We start from the raw sequence: 25951 nt of genomic DNA, 5'->3' as shown, positions 1-25951 counted from the left end.
CGGTCAGGCTCTTAAAGTGACAGTGTACCTATTTGACGTGAACATAATCAGTGGTGTCTGAGCACCTTTGTATATACATTTCACCTCTGGTATTGTGGAACCCTATTAAGCAGCAGCATATGCATATATATATTCACTTCTTAGGACACAGTCAATATACTATTTACATTTATGCACAATGCAGTTCAAATAGTCTTTATTTTGGCTCCTTCATAGAGCATTATTTATATCATGGCATGGTGGATCATTGACATTCTTTGAAAATTCCTGTATTTTAAATTGTGGTAATATATCATGTAATTTTTTGTTTTTGAATATTGTACCAATTTCCAAAAACATCTTAAAATTGGCATCATCTTAACTGGTCGATGCTCAATCTACCATTCAAAAAACATTATTTGTTCTGAGATGCTTTTGGAATGCTATTTCTCAGAGCTCTTTGTTCATTAAAATGTAAATTATCAATATTTATACATTGATACATTTGGGATGGTATATCAGTATATCAGGCACCAGTCAAAAAGAACCTTGTTCTAAGTGTTCACTCTGCTCCCTTTTTTTTAATACGTCCTTGGACGGTTAAAAAATCCTCCCGTTTTGAAACAGAGCGCAGCAACAAATTGAGCGTTTATGAGAAAGTCGTTAAAACGCCCTCCTGGGCATTCCTTTCATCAGGTCATGTCCGAAAAGTTTTATTAGGCCTTTGTGTGGAGCTTTTTTTGGTTGGTTCGTGTTCTCTCACCATCCTGTCTTTGTAAAGTTGTGTGCGGCCTCATAAAGGCATAAGCCATCTGCCAAAGACAGCAAGCTTGCAGAAAGTCTGTGCTCATCTGTCATGGTAATTTGCAGGAAGGATACAACAAACACCTTCAAACCCTGCTCCACCAGACAAACAAAGAATGATGCCATGCCCCCTCAGTGAGCTTTATTTTCTACAGCACACCTGCTCAGCAGTTTGCCCCCACATACGCCATCGAGTGTTAATGGCCCAGCGTGCCTCTGTCCCGTATCCAGTGAGAGTGGAACAGAGCAAGCCAACAGGGCGGCGGGGTTGACACAGTTTTGCTGCTAACCAAGTTAACCATGAGGAAGGAAGGGCCATGGAGGCTGCCCCCTGTTGCAAAGTAGAGGACACTCTTAATGATATTGAGGGTACATTTCCAGATGGACTCACCAACATGCAGTAATGAGCAAAACAGTCACTTGTTCAGAGAACACACTATGCAGCTTGAATAGTTAACCCTTAGAAGGGTAGCAAAAAGCATGGTATAGCAATGCCAGTGATAGCAGAAGCATGGTATAAAGCAATAGTTATTCATTCTCACCCATTGCTTGTTAAAAAAGGTGAAGAACTTCTGTTTAAAGTATGGATTCTAAACTACGCTGTATGGACAAAATTATTGGGACACCTGCTCATTCTTTATTTCTTCCAGAATTTTGAAATAGATTTTGGATCTGATTGCATTCAGTGACCGAGCATTAGTAAGAAGTATTGGATGGAGCACCAACCATCATTCCAGAGAACACAGCTCCACTGCTCCACACCTCAATGCTGGTGGGCTTTATACACCTCTAGCCCATGCCTAGCATTAGGCCAATAGGTTCATGTTCATCTGCTCCATAGTGTCCTATTCTATTGGCAGTACCTCTCTACAGCTACTAGGCAAGCTGTGTGTGTGCTTTTGCACATCTGTGTCAGCAATGGGAGCAACTTAAAGTAGCTGAATACATTATAGCGTACATGCATAGTGTATTATCTCCAGAATAGGTCCAAAAAACACTATCACAACATTCTTAACATTTTATTACAAATAGTTTTGGATAACTTGTGATTATTTGCCGTCACATCAGAACAATAATTTTGTGACCTCTAACACTAATAAAAATAAAGGTGCTACAAGGGTTCTTTGAGCAATTCAATTGAACTACTTTAGGTTCCATAAAGAGCCATGTTTGAAGTGGAGATGCACACCTACATCTCTATTACACACATGGCTCCGTATAAAACCTAAAGAGGTTTTTTTTATGGCATCGCTTAAAGAACCCTGTGTAGCATCTTAATTTTTAAAAGTGTAAATGGAAACGAAAGAAAGCCAAGATCAGTTTCAGAAAGAGAACACTGTAAGAATTGGGATACAGTTTTATTGTTTACAAACACTGGAACAAAACCCATTTCCTAATTTATAAATACAGTAGTTCAGTTTAAGAAAGCAAGTTGATTTATATGCATTGTCCCAATATTACGTATAATATTTAATACATATTTAAGCTACTGTATAATATTCAGCATTTAGGGTAAGTACCACTAGAAGTAACCTTTTTGTAAATTTTCTGAATGTAAAATCAAGATTTTACATGAATGTTACATTTCTCTCGTTGAAGCAGATGATGGATTGCTGATGGAGAGGGGTAAGGTGATATTGGCCTTGTTTGCCTGTGGTTATACATGAGGAACAAGTTTCGAACAGGCAGAATCCATCAGTTTCTTTCCAGCTGGAAGTAAAGAGCAGGAATAGACAGAAAATATGGTGCCAGCCTGGCTTCTCACTTATACTTTCTCTCGTAAATGTAGGAGATGGAGGGGGTAATGGGGAAGAGGCAGGAACAGAACATGCAGTTATCTCTAATGTCAGTCCATTTTCTCTAGGAATGTGGTCTAAATCTTAGAGACTTTTTCTTTCCTTTCCCATAATTTAGCTGACAAAATCGCAGAGCGATCAAAAAGACAGTGTGAGAAGTGGAGAATGCTGGTAGGTGCGGGGGACTACAGTGTAAGAGTGGTTTGCTCAGGAACTCTCATCAGGATTTGCGTTTGCAATGGCGGTATAACTAGTTCACAGCTTTCTTTTTTTCTTAACTGGCCAACTTCAAAGGTTTCCTAATATTTCACTGCACTTTCTAACTCCTGCTGAGTCTTTCTTGATCTTGCCTTTGATTCCGATGATATCTGTACATTATTCATACTTGCATTGAAAATCTTAAATAGTGTGAAATTATGTAGCAACAGATTCACAGTGCCAAGTATAAACTCGTTTTGAGAGCCACAGTGTAATGACTTTTTGTTCATTTTGGCTGAGCAGTCATTTTTGTTTTGTTTAGGATTTGTTTTGCTGTACTTTCTTGTTGTAGCAACATATTTTACTAACCTTTTGATCATCTGGGTCAGGACCAACCTCTGTCAAGCTTTTGACGTTTTAATTAACTCCTGTGTGTCCATAAAGCTCGACAAGCAAACACCGCAAGCAGGTCATCCCAGAGTCAGCGCATTTTACAAACACTGACCTCAATTTGACTCTGTGCCAATTAAGCAAACGTCCCAATGCAACTCAGCTCAGGAAAACAAGCCACTTCATTTTAGCAAGGCCTCTTCTTTCTAAACGTGGATGACACAGGATCCTACCGTAAGCTAGAATCAAGAGGAAATCCTAGAATCAAGAGGAAATTCTAGTTAATTACGCGTTCAACCAGCAGTGAAATATCCCTGCAGAGCTATTTCTGCTTTTGACAGAGGCGGTTCCTGGGAGTAGAGGATGATCTTGATACTGCCATTAACACATTACATGACATATTAGCAGCACTCTTATCTTTGTATGGTACACAGTCATGCCATTAATATTTAAAGACAAAACACAGGAAATTAACTTTGACCTTAAGGATTCCATGAGCAGGCAGCTTTCGTGCTCTGACATTGACATGCTCTTAGACATGGGTTCCTCATAAATACTTAATGAACAGGTTTCTTGTTTGTGTTTCTGGTTAATATACAGAACATGAGCCCATTCCATTTGAGCTGTGCACTGCACCCTCACCCCACTCCCATTCGTACACCAGCAGAATATAAACACCGTGCTTGCAGTGATGTGCCTGGTTTTATCAGTCTATACTGTCACGCACAAACCTTGTACCTCCAAAATGCCAGTTTTTCATCATCAAAATTCTAACTTAATATAAAGAACAATATATTCAAATAATGTCAAAAAGAGCAAAATGGAGATACAAGGTCTTTGTGTGAAAGCAACAATATACACAGTAAGTGTGTAAAAATACATTCTGGTGATTCAAGTGATTTTGATCATTATTGGGGTTGTCTTAGGCTCTGTCAGTAAGAGGGATTAGCCAAAACTAAATTAGTAATAGAATAAAAAGAAAATATATAAAGTAGTCTGGCAGTTGTTAATATGACTAAAGTGATGCAAAGTCAAAGTTCACCAGTCAAAGCTTTATTTGAGAGCGGAAAAGAGAACTTAAACTTGACTACAGTTCACTCAAAGGCATGTGGGAGACTCCAAGCTTAACTGGACGAATGTTCACAATATAGGGAAATCCTGCAGGACAATCTGATTCATTCTGCAAGAGAACTCCGACTTGGGAGAAGATTTATTTTCAGCAAGACAATGACCCAAAGCACAATGCAAAAGCTACACAGAAATGGTTTAAAGACAACAGGGTAAATGTTCTGGAGTGGACGAGTCAAAGCCCAGACCTCAGACCAAGAGAGATGTGAGGCTGAACTTGAAAAGGACCATTCACACTCAAGCCCTGTGCAACCTTACAAAGTTTGTGAAGTTTTTGTGCAGTCAAAGAGGAATGAGGTAAAATTGCTGTGCCAGCCTGATTGAGACCTATTCACACAGTGCTGTGATTGTGGCCAGAGGTTCATCTACTAAATCTGTTTTCATTTCGACATTAAAGATTTACATTTACAAAATGTTTGAAATTTTTGTCAAAAAGCCAAATTGACCATTATTACACTTATAAAAGCAATAAAAGGTAAAAACATACAGGAGAATAATTTTTATAGGTGCAGTATACTAACAATCCTTTTTAAATAGGAGGTATACGTTTTGTTTGTACTCAACTTTGAAACAGCACAGTAGGTTGCAGTGCAGTACCTCAATTTATACAGTATCATGTATTTGTCATTTTTGTAATTATGGGAAAGTGCTGCCTAGAAAACAATTGTTTTATTAAAAAATTCTAAAATGACAGTGGCATTCTGGTCTGACTGAATGTGTCTTACTTAATTGTTTAAAACCTAAAGGTCCACTTACAGTGGCTACTTACAAAATCCTTGCACAGGACATTAGTTGCTTATTAGTTTTACATCAATTACTGAATCATATATAGTAGTTACTGAAAAATAAAACTCAACAAACTCAATAGCACTTAAACCTTGCATGAGTGTTTGACAGGGAGCACAATCATTACTCAGTGTGATGATATCCAATATGGCTGTCTCCCCCCCAATGCTATAAAATGTTATTTTTTATATCCACATCATTTTTTACTATACACATCATTTTGCAAGGGCTGAAAAAAGTACCATGTTACCTGATTTGGATAAAAAATCTATTCAGTCCATAGTAGCCCTGTTGTTCTAATTGTTTTTCTGTGTGCATCATGAGAATTGAGTGTTGTGTTCAGGGGATTCAACATAATTTGAGCTGCAGATGAAAACAAAGGGCAGCTAGAGCCATGCGAGACTTTCACACTATCAACCCCGTCACTCCTCATAAACAGTACTCTGAGACCGTACTCTGGGATGCGCTACCAATTGCTTCACTCTTTTCCGAGTAAGCTCCCGGTGAGGTCTCCAGAGATGTCATTTGTTACGTGAAAGAGCTTGGTGTGCGTACATGCGCCTCTTCCCTTTTCCACTGGTGTGCTTTTCCTTAGAGACCAGAAAGATTCATGGTAGGACAATCCAAGTGACGTAAGAGCTAAACAATCCTGTAGCCTCCAAAAAACCCAGAGGAGAAAATCAAGACATTGATTAATTGGAGACCTGAAGACTTTGAACGCGGTTCGTCTATGTAAAGATAATTGGGATGGCAAAGTAGTGAAGCTAATGGGCCTTACTGATGGAGCACAAGGGGAACAGAGTCAACAGAGTGTGCAGGTCGTTCACAAGGACCAAATGTCCATTTCCAAGAGTTTCAAACAACAAAAACTGGTCATCCACAAACAGAGGACCTCCTCATCATCACCTTCCGTCCAGTCATTAGTTGCTCATTATACAGTCAACAACAAATCATGGAGAGATAATAAGGTCACCCTACAGCAATAAGCAGTAGCTCCGCTTTCAGTGATGGGTTTGGGTAGGGAGAATACTGCACTCCTCAGACGGAGAGTTTGAACGTATGCAGAGCTGTTGGCCATTCTGTTTTATTAATTGATTTTTGTTTATTTTTTCCATTCTCACCAGCATTGCATTGAACATCCTGGAGCAAATGAGCATCCTGGCCATATAGCAGCAGCAGTGTGTGATAAATCTCTCCTGTGCCATCATCAACATGCACTGCTTTCATGCTGAGGCATGAACCAATTACTTCACATAAATAGATGGGTCCTACTCTGCAAGTTGTTTATCATTCTGGGATTGTAAATGAGTTTGTGTTGCCGTAATTATTTCTCCATGAAATTATTGAATGAATTGAATGAATTTCAGTTCTTTCAATTCATTTTTTGTTGCTGTTTTGATAAGCTGGTAAATTAAGCCACCAAGGGTTTCTATACTATTCGCAGCTCTCCTAAAACAAAACAAAAAACAATTAAAACCAATATCATATTCTCCTGTCTGAAGAGCTAATTTTATAGCCAACACCCACTCCACTACGACTTCCATCTAACAAACAATGTATGTGTTTTATTAGAAGACCAGGACCATCTATAATAAAGCCTCTACAATTAATTCAAAAAGTCCAGAAAACACAATTTGATTCAAACATTCAGGATCATTTCTCATTTTCATCATTTGTGCTGCTACTGTGTAGACTTAAATATTATGTCTCACTCATTACACATGTATTTCAGAAATACTATAATCTTCAATAAATGTGTTCCTTTATGTACATAAATTACAGAAAGTAGGCTTTAGAAGGTTTAGTACAACTTAGGACAGTTAGGACAACTGTTATATGTTATGTTATGGAGTAGGTATCTGGCTGACTATGACTGTCACATTCAAACTAACATTTGCTCTTTGTCGTTTTGTGATGATCTGTGGGCAGTGGTCCTAGTGGTTACCTAAACGGAGTCTCCTGCTCATCGGGCAAATCAGGTAGCACCACGTACGCTTCCGTAAAAGTCTTAATAAACTTGACTGTCTTAACCATTGGTTCTATCATCAGAAGATTCTGGGTTTGACCATCTCTGGTGTAAATATCAGATTTTAAATATTTGTATTTTACTTATATATCTACAATACACTCATAATATATTTACAGTGTAATAACCGCTGTGTCCAAAAGTACGTACCTAAATCTACTTAAGTGCAACTTGAAAGCTTGAAAAAAACATTTAACTCAATGTTTAATATATATTTAATCATACTTTTTATAGTGCAATTTACGTATAAAGATATGAGAAATATAAAAATAATAGAATTAGGGTGTGTAAAAGTTGCATTCTGTACTTTCTATATTAAATAGCCTACACTTGAAGTACATTCCAATTCACACATTTTTCACTGAACACTGTAAATGTATATTTACAATATATTTGATACTGCTGATTATTTGAAACATGTTACAAACCTAGCACATTACAGTACAGTTCGTTGCATAACTGAAACTGGTTTCACATGCTGAGCCCCTGTGTCTCCCCAGTCACACAGTTCACTTTGAGTTACCTTGCTGGGGGCAGCCTGAGCTGGCCTTCAGTGTGCTGGCATCTAGATGTCCTTGTGCTGATGCGCCGCTGTAGTCCAGGCAGTGTCCTCTGCCTGCTTCAGCCCTTGCATGACTATAGATTTGACTTACACAGCCCTCATTATGCAGCCTCACTGTCTTTACTCCATAAGCCCCTTTAGTTTGAACCTCTGAATACAGTACAGGTAATCTCTGTGATTAAATATTCAGCATGGCAGAGCAGACGCCATTGTTACAGAGAAAACCAAGCAAGAACAATTCGAAGTTAAGGCATTGTGAATAAGATCTTTCTATTGCACTTGCCATTATTCTTCAGCGACAGCATAAACGCTGGAGCTAAACTCTGAATGTGTTGGAGAGGGAACTTTCACAATGGTCTATCAGCTAAACACGGCTTCGTTCTTCAGCAAAGCTGATGAGAATGTCATTTAGAGGAGCATGTGCCAACCACACAAAGCCTGATGATTTGTGTTTAAGACAATCAAATAGAAATCATTTTACAAGCTTTAAACGGCACACTGCAGAAGAATATGCAGAAAGAATCTCCACCTGAGTAGCTTTTTACCTGACCTGAGGTGAACAGATGGTAAAATCTTTCCTGCTGCTTAAAAAAGTTCAGTGGGCGTGCACACCATCTATCTCTGGTCATTAGCTGCAAGTACAAATTCATCATATCTGAGATGTCACAAACATGAACAAATTTTCAATGGGGTTTGGAAGTTTACATACACTCATCATGGACATGAATGTTAGTGATATACTGGCCTTCAATGATTTATGGAACTGCTCTTTTTCTGAGGCAGACAATCTACATCTATATTAGAAATAAATAAGAATTTAGAGCACCAGTTCTGATTTCTATGAGGTTTTCTAAAATCACCACAGGGCCAACATTTTACAAATATATAGGGTCAAATATACATTCACCCACTTATATGATGAATTCAGTGGTGCTGAAATGTGTTTTAACTTGCCAAAGGCCTCTTGACTTTTTGTTAGTGATCATGACTGACTACAGCTGGTAGCTTCTCTGTGCCTAGATACAAATGGTTGTTTGGCAGCACACATTGACCAACACACAGTACAAAGGAAGTGTCTCTTGGTGCCATTTCTGAAAGCCCATTATTCCAAGTCATTGTGCAGAAGTAAATGTTATTAGAAAGTGTAGGCACTTTGCAAAGGTTTTGGAAGGAGACATAAGCTAAGAAGCTAAGAAGAGATTTGTTCAGATGGTCAAAAATAAACCCCATGAACCATCAAGGCACATTGCGGCCTGAACTGTCTACAATCCTTCAAGCTTGACTAAAGTGTGGAGGAAAATCTGGTCGAATGAGCTGAATGTTTGGAGAAGTAAGGCTTCCTTTACTTTTTTTGTGTGTACTGCACCTTGCATGTGCTTACCGTTAATTTCTAAAGACATGCATAACCGGCACACCAAACAGACGCAGGATACGCGTCAAAGCCATCATGCATACGTAAACGGGTAGTTAACAGCAGGCATGGCTCTAGCAATAGAGTGAGTCTTTCTAAACCCTAAAAGACTTTACAGCTTAATAACTGTTAAGCATGGTGGTGGTAGTAGCATGCTCTAGGTCTGTTTTGCTGAAAGGAGCTACTCTTACTGACATCCTTGAAGATTTCAGTTTGTTGACTTGTTCACTATATTTCAGCTAGAACAGATATTTGAAAGTGAGCAGACCATCAAAACAGAGGTTATTTGCCTATATTAATCTTAAAAGTAGAGCAACAAGCAGCTTGTTAAATTCTGTTGTTTAAAGAGGTGAAAGGTGATTGGAAAAGGGTCATGTGAAAACAAATAAATAAAAAAGCCACAAAATGTTATAGGTAAAAATAATAAGCAATATATAATAGAGGGAAATCATTAAAACCATAAAATATGACTCCTTCAATCTACTGGTTGGATAATTGGATGGACAAGCCCACAGTTGCTGAAGTATGATTTCTGTTTTTTTAATTTAGCCTGAAGTTATTTGCCAAGGAACAGTAAATCTCAGTATGACTACCAGAACACTCTAATTAGATCAGTAGGCCAAGTGTTCCGAGAACATGGAGAGAAGTATAATTGTTCAAATGAGCAACTGCTGTATTTTAGTTCACATTGCTATACACAACATGGGGTAAATGCAGCCACAGCACATTGGAACAAATGACTACACAGAACCATTGTGTGTTCATGTTCGTGCAATATGATATACAACACCACATACAGTAAAAGTTCACTCTAATGCCCTTCGTTAGTGTAGAACACGACACTTAGGCTAGTTGCTGTCTACAGAGGGCTGAGGCTAGCTGTTTTATGAAGCAGCAGAGAGCATACTTTGGATGGGAGTGTGACCGAGCAAAAACAGCTCAGCGACCTGTGATGGTAGTCTGCAGAGTATCAGCCAAGTTTAGGCAAAGATTCCAAACATTCCAAAAAGTATTAAGCCTGGCTGGAATTGGATCCCAAAGGTTTTACAGGCACACACTCTCTTTTTTCATACCTATGTCCATAATGTATAAAGATGCCCAAATCTCTTGTACAATCAGTCCATTTTAATATCTAACATGTTCACAATTTAATGACAACACACCAGAAATACATTGATTATTTTTGTTAATGTTTGTTACAGAAGTAGCTCAGTAGCTAGTCACCATCGCAGAGACAGAACTGTCTTCATTTATAATCTCAAAGGCTGCAGCACAGACAGTAGTGAAGATGAGGACATGCAAGTGAGTGTAAAGAGATTGAAGTAGGGTCTGGTAGAGTTGGCTTTTAGCCTTCACTGGCTATCTCCCAACCATTGCTTTCAGTAAAGCACAGTTTACGCTCTCCCCATGACCATTACTAGGTGAAACCAAGACTTAAGACATAGGTAAGCTCATAAACACAGTCATACAAAAATCCTATAGGTGATTTAATCTCTGATGTTTGACATCGTTCCTCCCAAAAACTGTCTCTGCCACATGTATATATGAAAAGGATTGGAAGAATATTATATATATTTTATAATATTATATATCTATCCTCAACTGTATTAGCAGTTTGCTGTACTGAAGTTATAATAAACGTAGTGCTTGAAGCAGTCATTTTAAAGCAATGTGAAGCCAATATTTTTCTGCTCTGCTCATTGGCTGATGTGACGGCTCACTGAATCTTACCATCGGATTGGGAAGCTTACACCAAATGGACCAATAATAATTACAAAAAAATTACTCTTTTTACATTAATATAAATTAAAGTTACAGATTATTTTTCTTTTACTCTTTTAGAAGCAGCATCTTCTAACACCAGCAACAAAGTGGAGTCACAACCAGTTCAGCATATAAGCATCTTTTTGAACTCTTTTCAGCACTGTTACCCAACTGTGAAACAGTCATTCATATACACGCGTTCTGACCCCAGTGGGGGCCTTTACGGGGGATCACCTGGAGAAAACTGTTCTGTATGGAGCTTTACCCTAACAGCTCAGAGCTACAGACTGTGCATCATTCCCCCATATGGAGGAGTTAAGAATGTGTCCCAACATCTCTCTCTGCAGGCTTCATTAATATCACCCAACCCATTTCAGTACAGGACATACCTCACTGCTCTCTGTCTCGTAGCTCAGTCATATAAAGTCAGGTAGTGGCTATATATCTTGAGCCCAGTTTATTCACAGCATGTGCAGAGTCAAAGCCATTCATGATTTCTCTTTGAAGCTGGGCGTGGACATGGCAAATAGAGAAAAGGAGTGCTAGAGGCAAACTGGAGATGTATCAAACAGCCTTGCATTATGCACACTGCTGTTACATAATCCTGAGAGTAGGTGCAGCACACTGACCAAGCATCAACCATTGCACTAGGCAGAGCTGAGTCTAATAGTTGAATGCAATATCCCCTACAGCTAGTGACCACATGATTACTACCGTAGTGCTTTAGTGCTTTATTACTAACATTGTTGTCTCCTACATGGCTGCCTGGTTTTAAATGAATGTAAAGCAATTGGCTTAGAGGGTTGGCTAACTGTTTAACTACATGCCTAATAAACTGAATGTCATTAGCAGTTTTTTCATTATAACCAGTTACTAACTAAAGAGAGACACATGGAACAAGAAAATACTGTTTCTGTTCAGAGCAGACTAGGCAATCGTCCTTCTCCTGTTTCTGGCTGGAATGAGCTTCTCCATAAATGTCAACTCCTCTGTGTTGCGGTGAGACTTTGTTCAAAATTAAATGTTGCGGCAAAGAATGAGGTATTTTTAATGCATCTTCTTCTTAGGGATATTTTGCTTGTTGATCATTTTACACAAAGAAATATGCTTATGCAGCTGCTCTGGAAGATAAAATTTCATTTGAATAAAAGCATGTGCCCCCCTCCAATAGAAGTGGAGCACACTATGTCATGATCAAATAGATTTGGGAGGAGAAGAGAAATATCAATCTGGAAAGCATTACAAAAGCCATTTTCATAGGTTCCGGGACTCCAGCGAACCACAGTGAGAGTCATTATCTACAAATTGAAAAAAACTTTGAACAGTGACGACTCATCCAGGGAGTCTATAACCATCATTAGATAGGTGGTTACAAGTCGCAAAAGACCCCTGATAAAAATTTAAGAACTGCAGGCCTCATCCATGCTGAAGTTTGGTAAAAACCACAGCTAACAAAATGTGGTGGAACCACAAGAGAAGGAACATTCGCCAGAAAACACTTTGTGACCCCCAAACCCTTAATGTGCTGTGAAGCTTTTTGAGAGACTAATGAGACGAAAGGGCAACTTTTTGGAAGACAGGTCCAGTTTCTCCCAGCGCAAAGCTAACTCAGCATTTTACAAAGAGAGTTACATACAGTCAATCATGGTGGTGGTAGTGTGATGTTATGGGGATGCTTTGCTGCTACTGGACGAAGGCCGTTATTAACAGAACCTCTACTAGAAGGTTCAGAGCTCATTCACAGAAAATCCTGCAGGAAAAAATGGCCTGGTCATCAAGTTTTGCAGCGTAAGCAAGACAAAGATAAGTCAGTCTCTGAATGGCTCAAAAGAAAAAGATGAAGAGTTGAATTAAATGAATGCTGCAAAGAAGACTGGGCAAAGGTTGCACAGTCAGTTATTACATTTATGGGAGCAATTTCTTTTTTACAAAGGGCCAGTTAGTGTTGGATAACTCATATATACCAGTTACTTTACTTTTTACTGAATTGTTTTGACAATAAATGCATACTTTGGATGAATAAATACATTTGTATTCAATTAAAGTATTTTTTTTATTAAAATAAACCCTATTTTTTCTTTTCTTGTCACATATCCCCATTTCTGTGACATATATACAAACATAATAAAAATGTAAAGAGCACTATATGAGATTTGTTTACCCCAGATAGTTTGGAACAGCATACTTGTGTTAAATGTTATACAGAATATGTATTCAATGTCAAAGCAATTTATTGTCAAAACAAATGTATAAAAAATAATTTGATAAAAGTAATTAATTAATTAATAGTTCTGACAGATCTTTTTGCTACCAAAAATATCTCAAATATATTGATAAAAAATATTTCCAATTAGCAGTTGACTGAGTTTTACATCATAGCATATTTTGTGCATTCACCCTCTCCTTCTCATGTTCATTTATATGCAGCTTATTTTGTTGAAGTACATACATTATTATTTAGCTTTTATTTATTGCAGACAATGCCTCTAATTTGTTTTTGTTTTGTCTCTTGGCAGATGAGTGGTGCTGTGTGGTGGTGCAGTATTGTAGTGCGAGATGTAACTGCACACCATAAAATTCTATTAGTTCAGCATCATTGACACCATCTGATACCAGACAGTAGTGTCTTTATTTACTGTAGCAATAACATCAGCAACTTAGTGACCAGCCAGGGACTCTAATCCATTTGAGTGCACGTTCTATCTCAGCAATCTTCTCTCAGTTAACAATGTTGTCAACACACCCATAAATTCAGGTAATCTATTTGCAGTTGGTGCTAGTTGAGTATTCCCTTTATTGGTATGCTTTGAAAGAAAGCGCTCAGTTGATCCCAACTGCCATATAGCACTGGAAGGGTTAGAATGCTTCAGCTTCCATCTACTTTTTGAATTAATTTGTTGTGCCTGAAAAAGACAGGACATATTCCTAATATACTGTTATAGACAGTGGACAGATTTCTGATGTATTGTTTGCAAGAAGCTCCTCCAAATATAACCGAAGACAATTACTACACATTTATTGACAGTAACTATATAATAAAATATGTTGTTATGTTCTGATATTTTATCACTGTTCTGAAAACAATGGTTTAGGTAGATAGAGAAAATCACAGATCGCTACTGGCCTCAGGAATGCATTTTAGGGTTGACATGTCATCTCTAGACTCTTCATGATTGGACTGACATGCATTACCTTTGCAGTGGTGCAATTTTCTCACCATTTCAAGAGGTCAGTCTGACAGTTGTGAAGGGTCTTATGATGACATTTAAACCTATAGATGCATCCCTCACGTCATTCGTGCGTCACTATCCTGATGACTTAATTTCTCTCCCCTACCTGGTCCTTTTTTTATAAACATTAGAAAATATATTTTATGACTATGCTGAAATCAATAACGTAACGTAATGGATATACTTACAGATAGGGCTTAATTCATCATCTCAATCATCATCATGATTGTATCCAGAACCTATTTTAGTGGATCCAGGTCCTTCACAGTTGTTCACAGTTTAAATACATTAATGCGTCTGTAGTGGTCAGGAAATACTGGAATATAAGAATTTGTTTTTGCATCTGTAGCTTCAAATAGCATAACAAAATGTAGACCCTACAACTAAACCTTAGCTAAAAAGTATTATACTTTATGCTTAAACACCTTGTGATATGGCAAAACACACTTTAATGTTAAGTACATAGCAGGCTGCTCCTTCAGATGAGTAAATGAGCCAACACTAACCGGTGTCATGCTTTTCACTCTCTGATACAATCCTAATCTGGCAGTTGTTTTTTTACATTGTGTCAAAAGTGCTCTATTTGTTAGTCATGAGATCTAATGTTATGGGGAAACCTCACATTCAACCCTACACCTTGTAGCTGCAATATCCATCACTGCTCAGTGTTCCAGGACCTCATTGTTTATAAATTAAGCCCTGCTTATAGAGTTACATGACAGACTTATGGTGTATATTAGAGTAGGTCCAGTGGTGTAATTAGGATCTTTTGGGCATCAGTGCAGAAACAATTAGAATATAATTAGGAAGTGCCTTCAGTGAATACAAACATGAAAAAGAAATGTGCTTGTTCTATTTTCTTCTGCTAAGTCTTAACTAATTTGGTGCTATTACACACTGTAGGCTATTGTAGTATAACAGTTAAAGCACATTATTAAGTTGTACATATGAATTGTGGGTGTACAACTGCATAATTAGCAATACAAGGGACCCAATAAAGACATTAGGGGCCACAGTCCATGCTACCCTAAATGATTGGCCTGCCTACACTGTCATATATGTATTAGAGAGGCCTGTTCACCTATTCATTCGTGCAGTTACCCAATCTTCCAGTCATGTGGCAGCAACACAGTGAATAAAATCATATAGATACAGGCCAGAGGCTTCGGTTAATGTTCTCATCATCCATCACAATGAGGAAAAAGGACCTTTGTAATTTTGGCATACTTGTTGGTGCCAGAAGGGCAGGATAGAATATTTCTGTGACAGCTAATCTCCTAGAATGTTTATAAACAGCTTTCCCTAAAGTTATGGCATACTTTGAGGCCATGTATACCCATCAGTGATCGTTTGAATGCCCCACCCTATTTGGGTTGCTGACAATGTGCATTCCTTCATGACCACAATTTGTAATCTTCCTACTTCCAGCATGATAATGCATCATGTTACAAAGCAAACGTCACCTTTAACTGCTCTCATTAAATTGAAGATAAGTTCACTGTTTTTCAGTGGTCTTCCCAGATCTAAATCCATTAGGCTTAACACCTTCAGGATGGTGGTAGAACAGGAGATTTGCAGTGTAAAAATGCAGGAATTGTGTGATGCAATCACATCAGCATGGAGCAGACTCTTAAAGGAATGTTTCCAGCATCTTGTGGAATCCATGCCAAGAGGATTTGAGGCTGTTTGGGGAGCAAAAGAAGTACAGTATTAGTATAATCTTTTAAATAAATTGCTATGTGAGTGTATGTGTGTGGTATGTTATTACAACCTTGTGTGTCTTCTGCTGGCTGCTAGTGGAATAAGTATGACTAGCAGGTGGGAGGTGCAGTGATTAGGGGATGCACCTGGGGTAAATGGGGACATGCTGGTTTATATATATATATATATATATATATATATATATATATCTCACATACTTTTTATAATGGTAGCACCACGCCTGACTTCTCGCGTCAGGCATGATGTTAGATTCCAGCATAACAGATTCAAGTGTTTAATTGCTAAAGCATACCTATGGGTGTTATGTTCAATACACTGCAGACAATCCGTGATTTGCATAAACTGAGCAATCACTGATGTTGTTGTGGTATTTTCATCTCTTTTGGCAGATTTAGCTGGCAAATGCAAAATGCCACTGCTCTATGCTTTCAAAGAGAAAGAATTGAATGGGCCAATTTAAGCGTTCAAGGATGATTATTTAGGCTTAAATAGAGCCAGACTGAACTGATCCAGACTGAACAAGGCCAGGTATTATTGTAAAGCCTGAATGTCTTTTAAAACAGATATTGCCAATACAATTTACTGTAGTATTGATTTTTGCTTTACTTTTACTGCACAACATTGTCCACATACAAAACCTTCCATGCAAGATAACATAATATTACACCGTCAACTAAGCAAACATTGTCTCACCTGCACAGCATACAGCCAATGTATGATTTGCCTTCATTGCAGATTTGTCCTTGTAAAGTGTTTATTTTACTTACACTTCACTTGTCTTGCTTTGTCTGGACACAGGTGGTTTTTCTGCTCCATTAAAAGCATTACATTCTCAGGAGAGACATCCCCGAGGCCACACACACACAGAGACATCACTGCTTTAAGAGACGATTGCAGAACAGACAGCGAAATGAAAAACAAAATTAATTTAATTGTAATAACAATAAATGTGCACATAGAGACACATTGACTTTTTGGTACTATTTTTAAACATTTAGATGAGGAATGCTTTTAAGCCAGTGTACATTGTCTTTGCAGTTGTGTAATCGCTGGAGCAATACATAGAATTTGTAATTTTGTAAAATATCAATACACAATACAACCAGTTTACAAAGATTTGCTGTGTAATTTGTGTGGGATAAAGAGTATTTAAACCTACAAGGCCCCTTAGGCTATTGCATAGTCACCTGAGGCCAGTTAGTCTGTAGTCTCTCCCATGGCCATATTAGAACCTCAGGTTCTACGTCTGTTTTCCCACTGACAAAAATGAATGTTGCTTCAGTGTTCCAGACTAAGGTAAATTTTTTCCTAAATGTCACTGGATCCTCTGGAACCATGAGGTAATTATGAAGTTGAAATACAAATATTGCTACAACCATGCTAACTGCAAGCTGATACCCCTGGGCACTGGAATGGTCCCACGTGATTTGTATCTGCTACAGCACTTAAATACCTCTTTTAATAAAGCTTGCTGGTTTGAGTGAGCTCCAGTTGCTTTAGTGTATAGCACTGAATTTCTACTTCACTACACAGATACCAAATTAATGTATCTAGTTGGATATGCTAAACTAAGCTGTAACAGCAGCCTGCTTTGAATTCATCTTGGTTTGATGTCATAAGGCACAAGGTCAGTGGGTGAGTCCACTCATTCATGCTAAAGTGAGGTAGAAGTGTTGTTGCAGACAGTCTGTACAACATATGAAAATGAGAAAATATGGGGACTAAACAATGAAATGTTGGGCCTTGTGAGATGCCTGTACACTCTACTCTGGAAATCCAGCTTAACAGTGGTTACTGGGACCAGAGATGGTTAAATGCATGAATTATTGATTAAATCTGACTTCATAAAGATTAAATGATATGATTAATGATTGAACTTCAAACAAGAATATCCAAAGAACATTTTAAGAGTCAGTATAGCTCTTAACTACAGTTTACAATAATAAACAATGCAAGGCACTGTTGGTTTAAAGTGACACAGATGGATTTATTAATGATAGACAATAACTTAAGCTACATCATACAGTTGGATAATGAATAAAGTAGTGAGGCTTTAATACAGATAAAAGAGACAAATGCCACATATGAATAACACTACAATATTACATGTATAAAAGGAAAGCTCAGTGTGAATGTAGCAAAACAGAGAAAGACAGATATAGAGAAAGAGAGAGAGGGAATGAGAGAGAGAGAGAGAGAGAGAAAGCAAGGCAAAGCATCTGGGTGCTCTGAGGAGCCCCGTGCGAACTTCCCCCTGGGATTCTCTGTCTCAGTTCTTACTCAGAGATTCTGACCTTTTATCTTGACCAGATTGTTATCTTAAACAAGTGCTGGTCTAACCAGCCAATCCAAAGTGCAGATATGTTAACAACCCCCAACTGAGTGACCCTGCCCCTTTGAGGCATGCTGTAACCCCCATTGAGGTGGAGGATAGACGGAGTAGGAGGGCAGAATGCTTATAATTTCCCTAATGGAAGCAAATTCCACATAAACAGGAATTTTTTTGTTATTTTAGCCATAAATGTGCAGTTTTTAGTCCAAACTGCTTTTTAAATAAGGCACAATACAGAAAAAAACAGTCAAAATAAAGGTATATTTGCATAATAATCTTAAAGTCTTAAAGATCATAGAGATAATCTTAGAGTCTTAAAGGCATAGTAACAAAATTGGTGGGCTACATTTCAAGGAACAGTAAGCAATTGGAAATGATGTTTTTGTTAAGTAAAACATTATAAATGACACAAAACAATACAATAAAATGTGACTAGGATGGTTAAGGGATGGTTGTTTGCAAAGCTTTCTTTAGAACTAGCATAAGGAAGTTCAGTTTTGTGTGAAGATTTTCAGACCTGCAGTGTCAAGTCAGTGTGTGTTTGTTGACAAGGATAAAGTCTGGTGTATTGTGAATCGAGTGGCTTTTTTGTGTGGCTTTTTCAGTTCAGTTTGAGCTCTTACATAATAGTCAAACTCCTGTCCCAAGGGGCAGTGGCTCAGCTCTGAAGAGAGTGACTTTTTAGACAAGCCATACGTCTCACTAGCTGAGATAAAGTCAGCCGATGACAGCCCGCCCCTCCCTGCGCCGTTTGCGTCACTCTGACGCCCCTTGTGTAGCGGGCAGAGTGAAACTAAGGGTGATGTGTGTGAGTAGAGAGTGTGTGATAGGCTTTGTTATAGGGAACTCAAAGAGAGCCATATTGCTACTTAAAGCTTTGAGAAATGTTCCATGTTGCAGTGTGCTGTGGGTAGACCATATGAATCATATAAGTCCTCACCATTCCATAAGCTTTACTGAACACCCTAGGACCATTAATATATTGGAATATCTAACCGTTTTTTGTCCTGACACAAGGCATTGTTGATTTCACTGTTGTAGGGGAAAGACTCTAGGGCTGCAGATAAGACCGTTGCCATGGTCCTGAAGGAGATACCCAATAAGGCGTCCTCAGAAGGCAAGCCCCTCCTCACGGTGACAAACAAGGTGGGCAGAACTATTGCAGCTACCCTAAGAGTCAAAGGCCTCCGCCATTCCGAGCGATCTTGACCAATGGCAAGGCTTTGATCATCCCATTTCTGACCTCTAAAGCCTTAATCCGTATCATAGTATCTGTCTACCATCTAAACCTCACCACTGACCTAACTCACACATGCTGTTTTTATTTCATTCTGAGCTGCTCTATGGGGTTTAAAACAGAACCGATTATGCCTGTATTTACTCCTATAGGTTTATATGACTTCAGCTGCAGCAAAGGGTTCTGTGTAGTGATGCCTTTTGAACCTTTTGGTTCCCTAAAAGACCTTTTGAGAGTGAAGAGGTTTAAAGGACCTTCACATACTGAAAATGATCTAGAATAATTAAAGGTCTTTACAAGAACCATTTAGGAACCATTATTTAGATAGATGCTACTTGAAGGTCCTCTCACTTCTGCCAAGTGCAGTCCGAATAATATTATGCAGTCATTCTCAAGCAGTTACATTCTTGTACCATAAATTAATCTGAGATATTAAAGAAGTACTTCAAATGCATTCCACTGTTTCAATATGCAGGGAAATAATTCACAGCACATAGTACTTTTTTTACACCTCATAAGCAGCTAACCCTGGTCTTTGTCTCATTTTATAATTTTATATGTAACAGCATGAAATTCTGTTCAAACTAAAGTCTTTTTGATGCCATAGCAGCCTCTCCTATATATCTCCTATATACTGTATCTGTGTGTAAGTGTGTGTTAAAGCTAGTTGCTGTGCTTCTTCTGTGGCTGGTGTGAGTCTAGAGAATGTCATCCTTGGCTTGCTTGTGTGTTTCCTGTGTGTTTTCTTTGTGATATGCTTTAAACCATGTGTGACGGTGCATGTATGTGTGTGTTGTAGGTTGGAAATACATTTGTTGTTGTGTGTGTGTGTGCAGCAATAATGCATGTGCTAGTTCGATGTTTAATTAAGAGTAGTGAAATATTGATGCTCTGTATTAAGAAGCTGTTTTGTTGTAGCATGTGCATATTGCATGTTTTACTAAGTAAAACGTCTTCTTTTCCACCTCCAGTGACTGACTGAGATCATTTGGGTATTTGAGATATAGCCTGGCAGTATTTGTAGGCTGTGTGAAGTGTGATTGCACATAATCATATTTTGTTAGCTTTTGGATTCGGTGAAGTCCCTGTTGAATTTCTTGCAATAATGGAATTGAACGACTTCAAGACATTAAGCAGACTCGGACACACAGGACAGTTCCTGTTTAGATCATTCCGGTATAATGCAGACCCACATTGGTGTCAGAAGACCTTTCTCAGGTCAGTATGGTCATATTCGTGGCATTAAAGCTTCTGTAGTTATCATCTCTGTTGAGGGCAGTATTTTTCTGAAAGAGGGTCAAAACACAGCTGGGGTGTCAACCTTAACATTGGTCTAACATTGGACTATGGTGCAACTCTGATCATCATATTAATGTCATATGACAAAATCAGATATTTATTTTACTGTATTCACAGATAAACAGTGAAGCAAACACTTAAACACACAAACAAATAAAATCAACCACAGTGAAAAGAGAGAGATTGTGAGCAAAGTTTATGTGGCAGCAAGTACTTAATTCCCATGTCCCCACCGTATGGCCGCAGACTTCCAAAATCTGGAAGAAAATGAATTTTACACAGGGTTAACAATTAGGTGGTAATACATAAGCAGTACTTTGCAATTTGTATGTCATTGGATAACCTTGTATAGATAATAATGTGTGCAGACTGGCCATGAGCACAAGTAAATGAGAGGCCATGAGAGGTTTACCAGTGATATAGTTACTGTGAAGGTCTAAGACATTCAAATTAACTGTAGTTTATTTCCCCAAAGTTCTCGAGGTTTGGTTATCTAGTCAGCCAAGCATGTAGCAGCTGTTTAGTGCATAAAATACATAAAACACATATAAAGGGCAACATTTTTAGGTAATGTCACATCAACCATCAGAATGGTGAAAATTGTGCTCTTTCCAGTGGTCTACCTTCGAGATGTGGTAGAATGGGAGATTCACAGCTTAAAAGTGCTCCTTAGAAATCAGCTAGAATTGCATAATGCTGTAATGCCAACATGGACCAGAATCTTAAAGGAATGCTTCAAACATCTTGTGGAATCCATGCCACAAAGGAGCAAAGCTGGTGGGCCTCCCCAGTTTTAGTACAGTAATAAAGTACTCAGTGAGTGCATATATATATATATATTGTTAGAAATCCGGCATACAGGAGGCAGATTCAGGAGTCAGGAGATGTACAACTCGATCGGTCACGGTTAACCTAGTCTAGTCTGACCATGTCTAGTCTAAACCAATCCAGTCTGAACCAATTACACAACAGCTGGTTATCGGAATGACCATTTGATAACAAGTTGAAACCACATGAAAGTACTGTTAGAAAGGGCCATAATTTCTCGCTATATATATATATATATATATATATATATATATATATATATAGTTCAGAACTGTCAAAAAGCCTCATAGTGTTTGTGTCCTATCAAAGCCATTTATTTTGAACAACACGTCCTTAATATTGAATGAACATTTCATGATGAATGGACCGGTAGAAATGCTCCAGAATAGAAATGTGTTACATTGACGTCCATTAAAGGTTAAGAATGTTTGCCTACTTTTGGAGATAGATGGTTTTGTTAGGACAACGATATGATAAAACCATTTCATGTGGAGCATAAGCCCAATTTACGCCTTAAATTTAGAGCCGATTGCTTTTTATGAATGTCCCATCTCCTGAAATACAGTAGTTATGCACAGCAATGATAAATTCATGCTGTTATCTGAAGCACTGTAATAATTGGCTCGTGAACCTCTCACATGCGCTGCCTCCCTGGCTCTGCCCCTGAAGACTCCTGCCAGCTTAACTGCTTCTGGTTTCCCTTGACAACAATATCTAAGGGATCGCACCAGGAGTCGTGCCCAAGCGGCGCAATTAGCTGAAGTTTTCCATTACATAATTCTGAATTTGCCCTCCGGCTGTCGTAAACAAAGGGACAGGGCACTTTGCAGAGAATCGAAGCGAAAAGGTACAAAACGATCTAGTTATTTCGCCCAGGGGCAACAGCAGAACAGAGGCTAACCTTAACTCGGGAAAATCCATCTTGAATCAGGACATGTTTCTGTAATTGCTGTGAGAACAGCAGCTAACAATATTTTGTTGTTGTTGTTGTCATGCAACATAGGAAATTGAGTGGGTTGTCTCTTCCAGATAGCATTTGTGATGTGTGGTAAGGGTGAGCAGCATCGTTACTTACACAAGGCCCACAAGGCAGTTACTGTAAGAGCTTTGAAGAGCCATGTCAGAACAGGACATCAAAAGCAAATTTCTGCACAAATCCCAAAGGAGAAGATTTTATACTTTACTAATAGGCCCATCCTAATTAAATACTAAAGAAGATGACCTTGACACCCAAACCTTGGCTGAATATCATGGATTTCACTTTGGGAATCTTCCTAGTAATGGTTCATATGTAACCATATATCAGTCTCATTACTAAGTGCACTTGGGGAATTAGTTTGTAATCTCTTGACTACAGTTTGTTTTTAATTTTAATTACTTGACGTTATAGTGCATTAGAGTTTATGATTTATTGTGGCTTGTGTAAGCATTTTTACTAAGCAGTGCCTTGGACTGGGTAATATGGCAAAATATGGAGTATTTTGAATGGACATAGAATATGGAATATGTCAGCATTTAGAGGAACAGTTGTTACCCAGAAAATGCACCAAAACCTTTCTTCTGATGTCATTTTTATAATGTAATAATGATATATACAGACCTTATATATAGATACAGTCCTGTGCAGAGGTTTTAGGCACCTAACCACATTGTTTAATCCTTTATCTCACCAAAAGCACCAGATCACACTAAAACATGCAAGTAAACATATACCTTAAAAAGTAAGACATTTTAAAGAAAGTAGTTTAGATCTTGCGAGCTAAATTAAAGAACAAAACTTGCTTCCAGATTTCTCATGCACGCCCCCAGCCAGCGTGTGGATTTGTAAAAAAAAAAAAAATTCATCATCAAGTCACCTGATTTAACGTCATTAAGCACTGATTTACCAAACTGGATGTTGAATGATAACTGTAAATAATACTTGGCTCACATAAGGAGCTCTTTGGAGGTGCTTTAGTGAACATATTGACATAAAACCACTACTTTTCTGCATTAGTGGCCTTTGTATTTATTGTAGTATTTATATATGGTAGCACTTTTACTAAGAATCTTTTTCATGCTTATTCTTTTTAATATATGTCAAAAACTTGCACAGTACTGTATATATCTAGAATCAGTGGAGAGTAATTTGGGAAAACTAGCTTTACTTTTAGTTCCATGCAGGACTGCACAAGTCAGCAAATCATCTACTGTTTTGTGGATGGATTGCAAACCACTTGTGCGCCCTGCAGATTACAGTTCCCACCTGGTGTTACAATGAGCCACAAGCAAATAACAGTATTTTGCCAAGATGTTCTTACCATGAATAATTCAGACTGAGCTGAGAGCGTAGCTGTTTGTTCCTCTGTGTCCTCAGCACTAATGGCACTAGGCTGCAATGTGGCTAGGAGTCATTTTGGTTTAATTACGAGGATGGGTCTGTCCCCTTAATAATTCCCATTAATGTCAGCAGTCCTTTTATATTTGTGCCAAAAGTGCAGAATTGCTTTAATTGAATACATGGGGGAAATGATCTAATTAACTGGCAGGGGCCTAAAAGACTTTTTCGAAACATTCTTTTTTTCTTTTTCATTAAGATCTATATTTCACTGACAATTACAAAGGAGGAAGTTGTGCTTTATTTTTAATGAGACTGGCAGACTCCGAGTCCATTTAAAACATCCGGACTGATCTTGCTGCAGTCCTGCTTCTCTGCCATTACGCAACATAGCGTGGTACTCGGAAAGGCTTCCACATGAACAGAGCCATCCAGTTAAAAAGTTTGTTTGGGGAGATCCTTGTTTCATATACCTGTGCAGTACTGCTTGTATTACATAATTTGTTTCACGTCTAGCCCAGTAGCGCTTACACACACAGCTTGTATATCAAAACATCTCCACTCCTTCCTCTCCAACAGCAGGGGTTCAGCTCGGGTAACATCAGGCATTCTGCTCAGCAAAGAGCTAACTCTACCTTCTGACACCAGCACTCCCCCAGTCATTCCTGCAACCCAATTAACTCTGCTGCCTCATCGTTCTGGAGGAACCACAATAACCACGTTTCTCCAACTTTCAACACTTCGCGTCCGCTCCTCATGAATATTCCTTTTGGCTTCCAAACTTTTTGTCAGAAATGAGGATGCAAAAACATTCATCTTTTGACATCAGACAGTCAGAGTCAGAACGTATGGCTGACATTTTAATGAGGTCCGATTTATTTAAAATCAATTCAGAATAACTAAATACATTTCAAAATCTTCACAGATCTCCAATTAAGCAGTTTCTCACAGGATCAAAGTTCCTCACAGGATCAGAAAATGTTACCAAAAATGATTTTTTGGGGTAGTTCCATAAAGAACCACGTTTGTTATCCTAAATAATTTTTGGGTAGCCCCTTTTGGTTCTCCAAAGAACCTTTTAACAAATTCTCCTTTGAAGAACCATTCTGCTAATTTCGATGTGTGTATGTGAAGAACCTTTTTAGATGCGCCACAAGAGGCACGGGTAATTACTGCCACGACTATATGATTGTGTAGTAGCCAATTTAGCGCATTACTTACTAAGAACGTCTATACAAATGTATACTATCATAACTAACATATGAGCATTATTTAGTCATACAGCAGTATAAGGAGAGTAAATGATTATTTTGTCTTAATAAATAAAAACAATCTAGAAAGTAACTTTTTAACTGTCTGGTTGAAAACATGTTAATTATGAACCTGAGTTCCATTTTGGCTGTGTTTGGAAAGTGTGTGATCTTGTAAAACCCTTTCTCCATATTGTAGTAGAGCAACATAAAATCTGAAACTGATTTTTAAGGCTGTTGATGTATGATTGATCTGAAATTTAATATCTTAAAAGCATTATTTTATTATTATTATTAATTCACATTTTCAGATTTCAGATTACTTTCAAAAGAATGTTCAGGGGTCTAGCTGGCAAACATTGTCAAACTCTGAACACACCTGCAGGATCACCAGCCTTATCCAAAAAAGAGCCTGTGTTGCTGCCAGTTTTAATTCCTATCCCAACGGGAGCACACCAGGATTCCACTTGTTTAAGCAATTGGTTTAGTCAATTGGTTTCTGGCTTCCAGCACTGGATTAGTTATATGAATGATGCTGAAGACAGTTCCAAAAACTCCAGAAACTGGTTTTGACAAGTCTGTCAGTCTGCTTTAGTCTGCTAGAGACTCTGAAAAAGGGAATTAATAGAAAAACTGAAATCGTATTCAGCAAAACCTTAAAAATCATTTTTAGATGTTGCTCTTCTGCAAACGTTAAATTCAGCTTCATTTCAGAATTCAATTGCAGATTATGTGATAGAGATTCAAAATAATAACTCAAAATATTAACACAAAATCTGATTTGTGCATTCAAATGACCATTTCTAATGGTATGATTCTGTCTCTTCATACAAAATAACTCCCCATCTCCTCACCCAATGAATATTTTATATAGCATGTTCTTGCTTTTAGA

General features: G+C 38.1%; 2 protein-coding genes across 4 annotated transcripts in view; both read left to right on the top strand.

Annotated features, from left to right (window-relative positions):
• Nucleotides 1-25951, top strand: part of tmem131 (transmembrane protein 131) — a 389736-nt gene that overhangs the window by 224778 nt on the left and 139007 nt on the right. The window lies entirely within an intron of this gene.
• pex5la (peroxisomal biogenesis factor 5-like a) overlaps nt 1-25951 on the top strand; it is a 90753-nt gene that overhangs the window by 29731 nt on the left and 35071 nt on the right. For 2 of the 3 annotated variants that reach the window (XM_072684155.1, XM_072684154.1), the window contains exon 2: nt 19170-19274. The exons of the other annotated variant lie outside the window; for it this stretch is intronic. In XM_072684155.1, the coding sequence (XP_072540256.1) occupies nt 19170-19274 (105 nt within the window). The remainder of the gene's footprint in view (nt 1-19169; nt 19275-25951) is intronic. 3 annotated transcript variants of the gene reach the window in all.

This window comes from Salminus brasiliensis, chromosome 7, assembly GCF_030463535.1.
Source record: "Salminus brasiliensis chromosome 7, fSalBra1.hap2, whole genome shotgun sequence".
Classification (NCBI taxonomy): Eukaryota; Metazoa; Chordata; class Actinopteri; order Characiformes; family Bryconidae; genus Salminus; species Salminus brasiliensis.
Note: the sequence above shows the minus strand (reverse complement) of the source record. Positions and strands in the feature narration are given on the sequence as shown.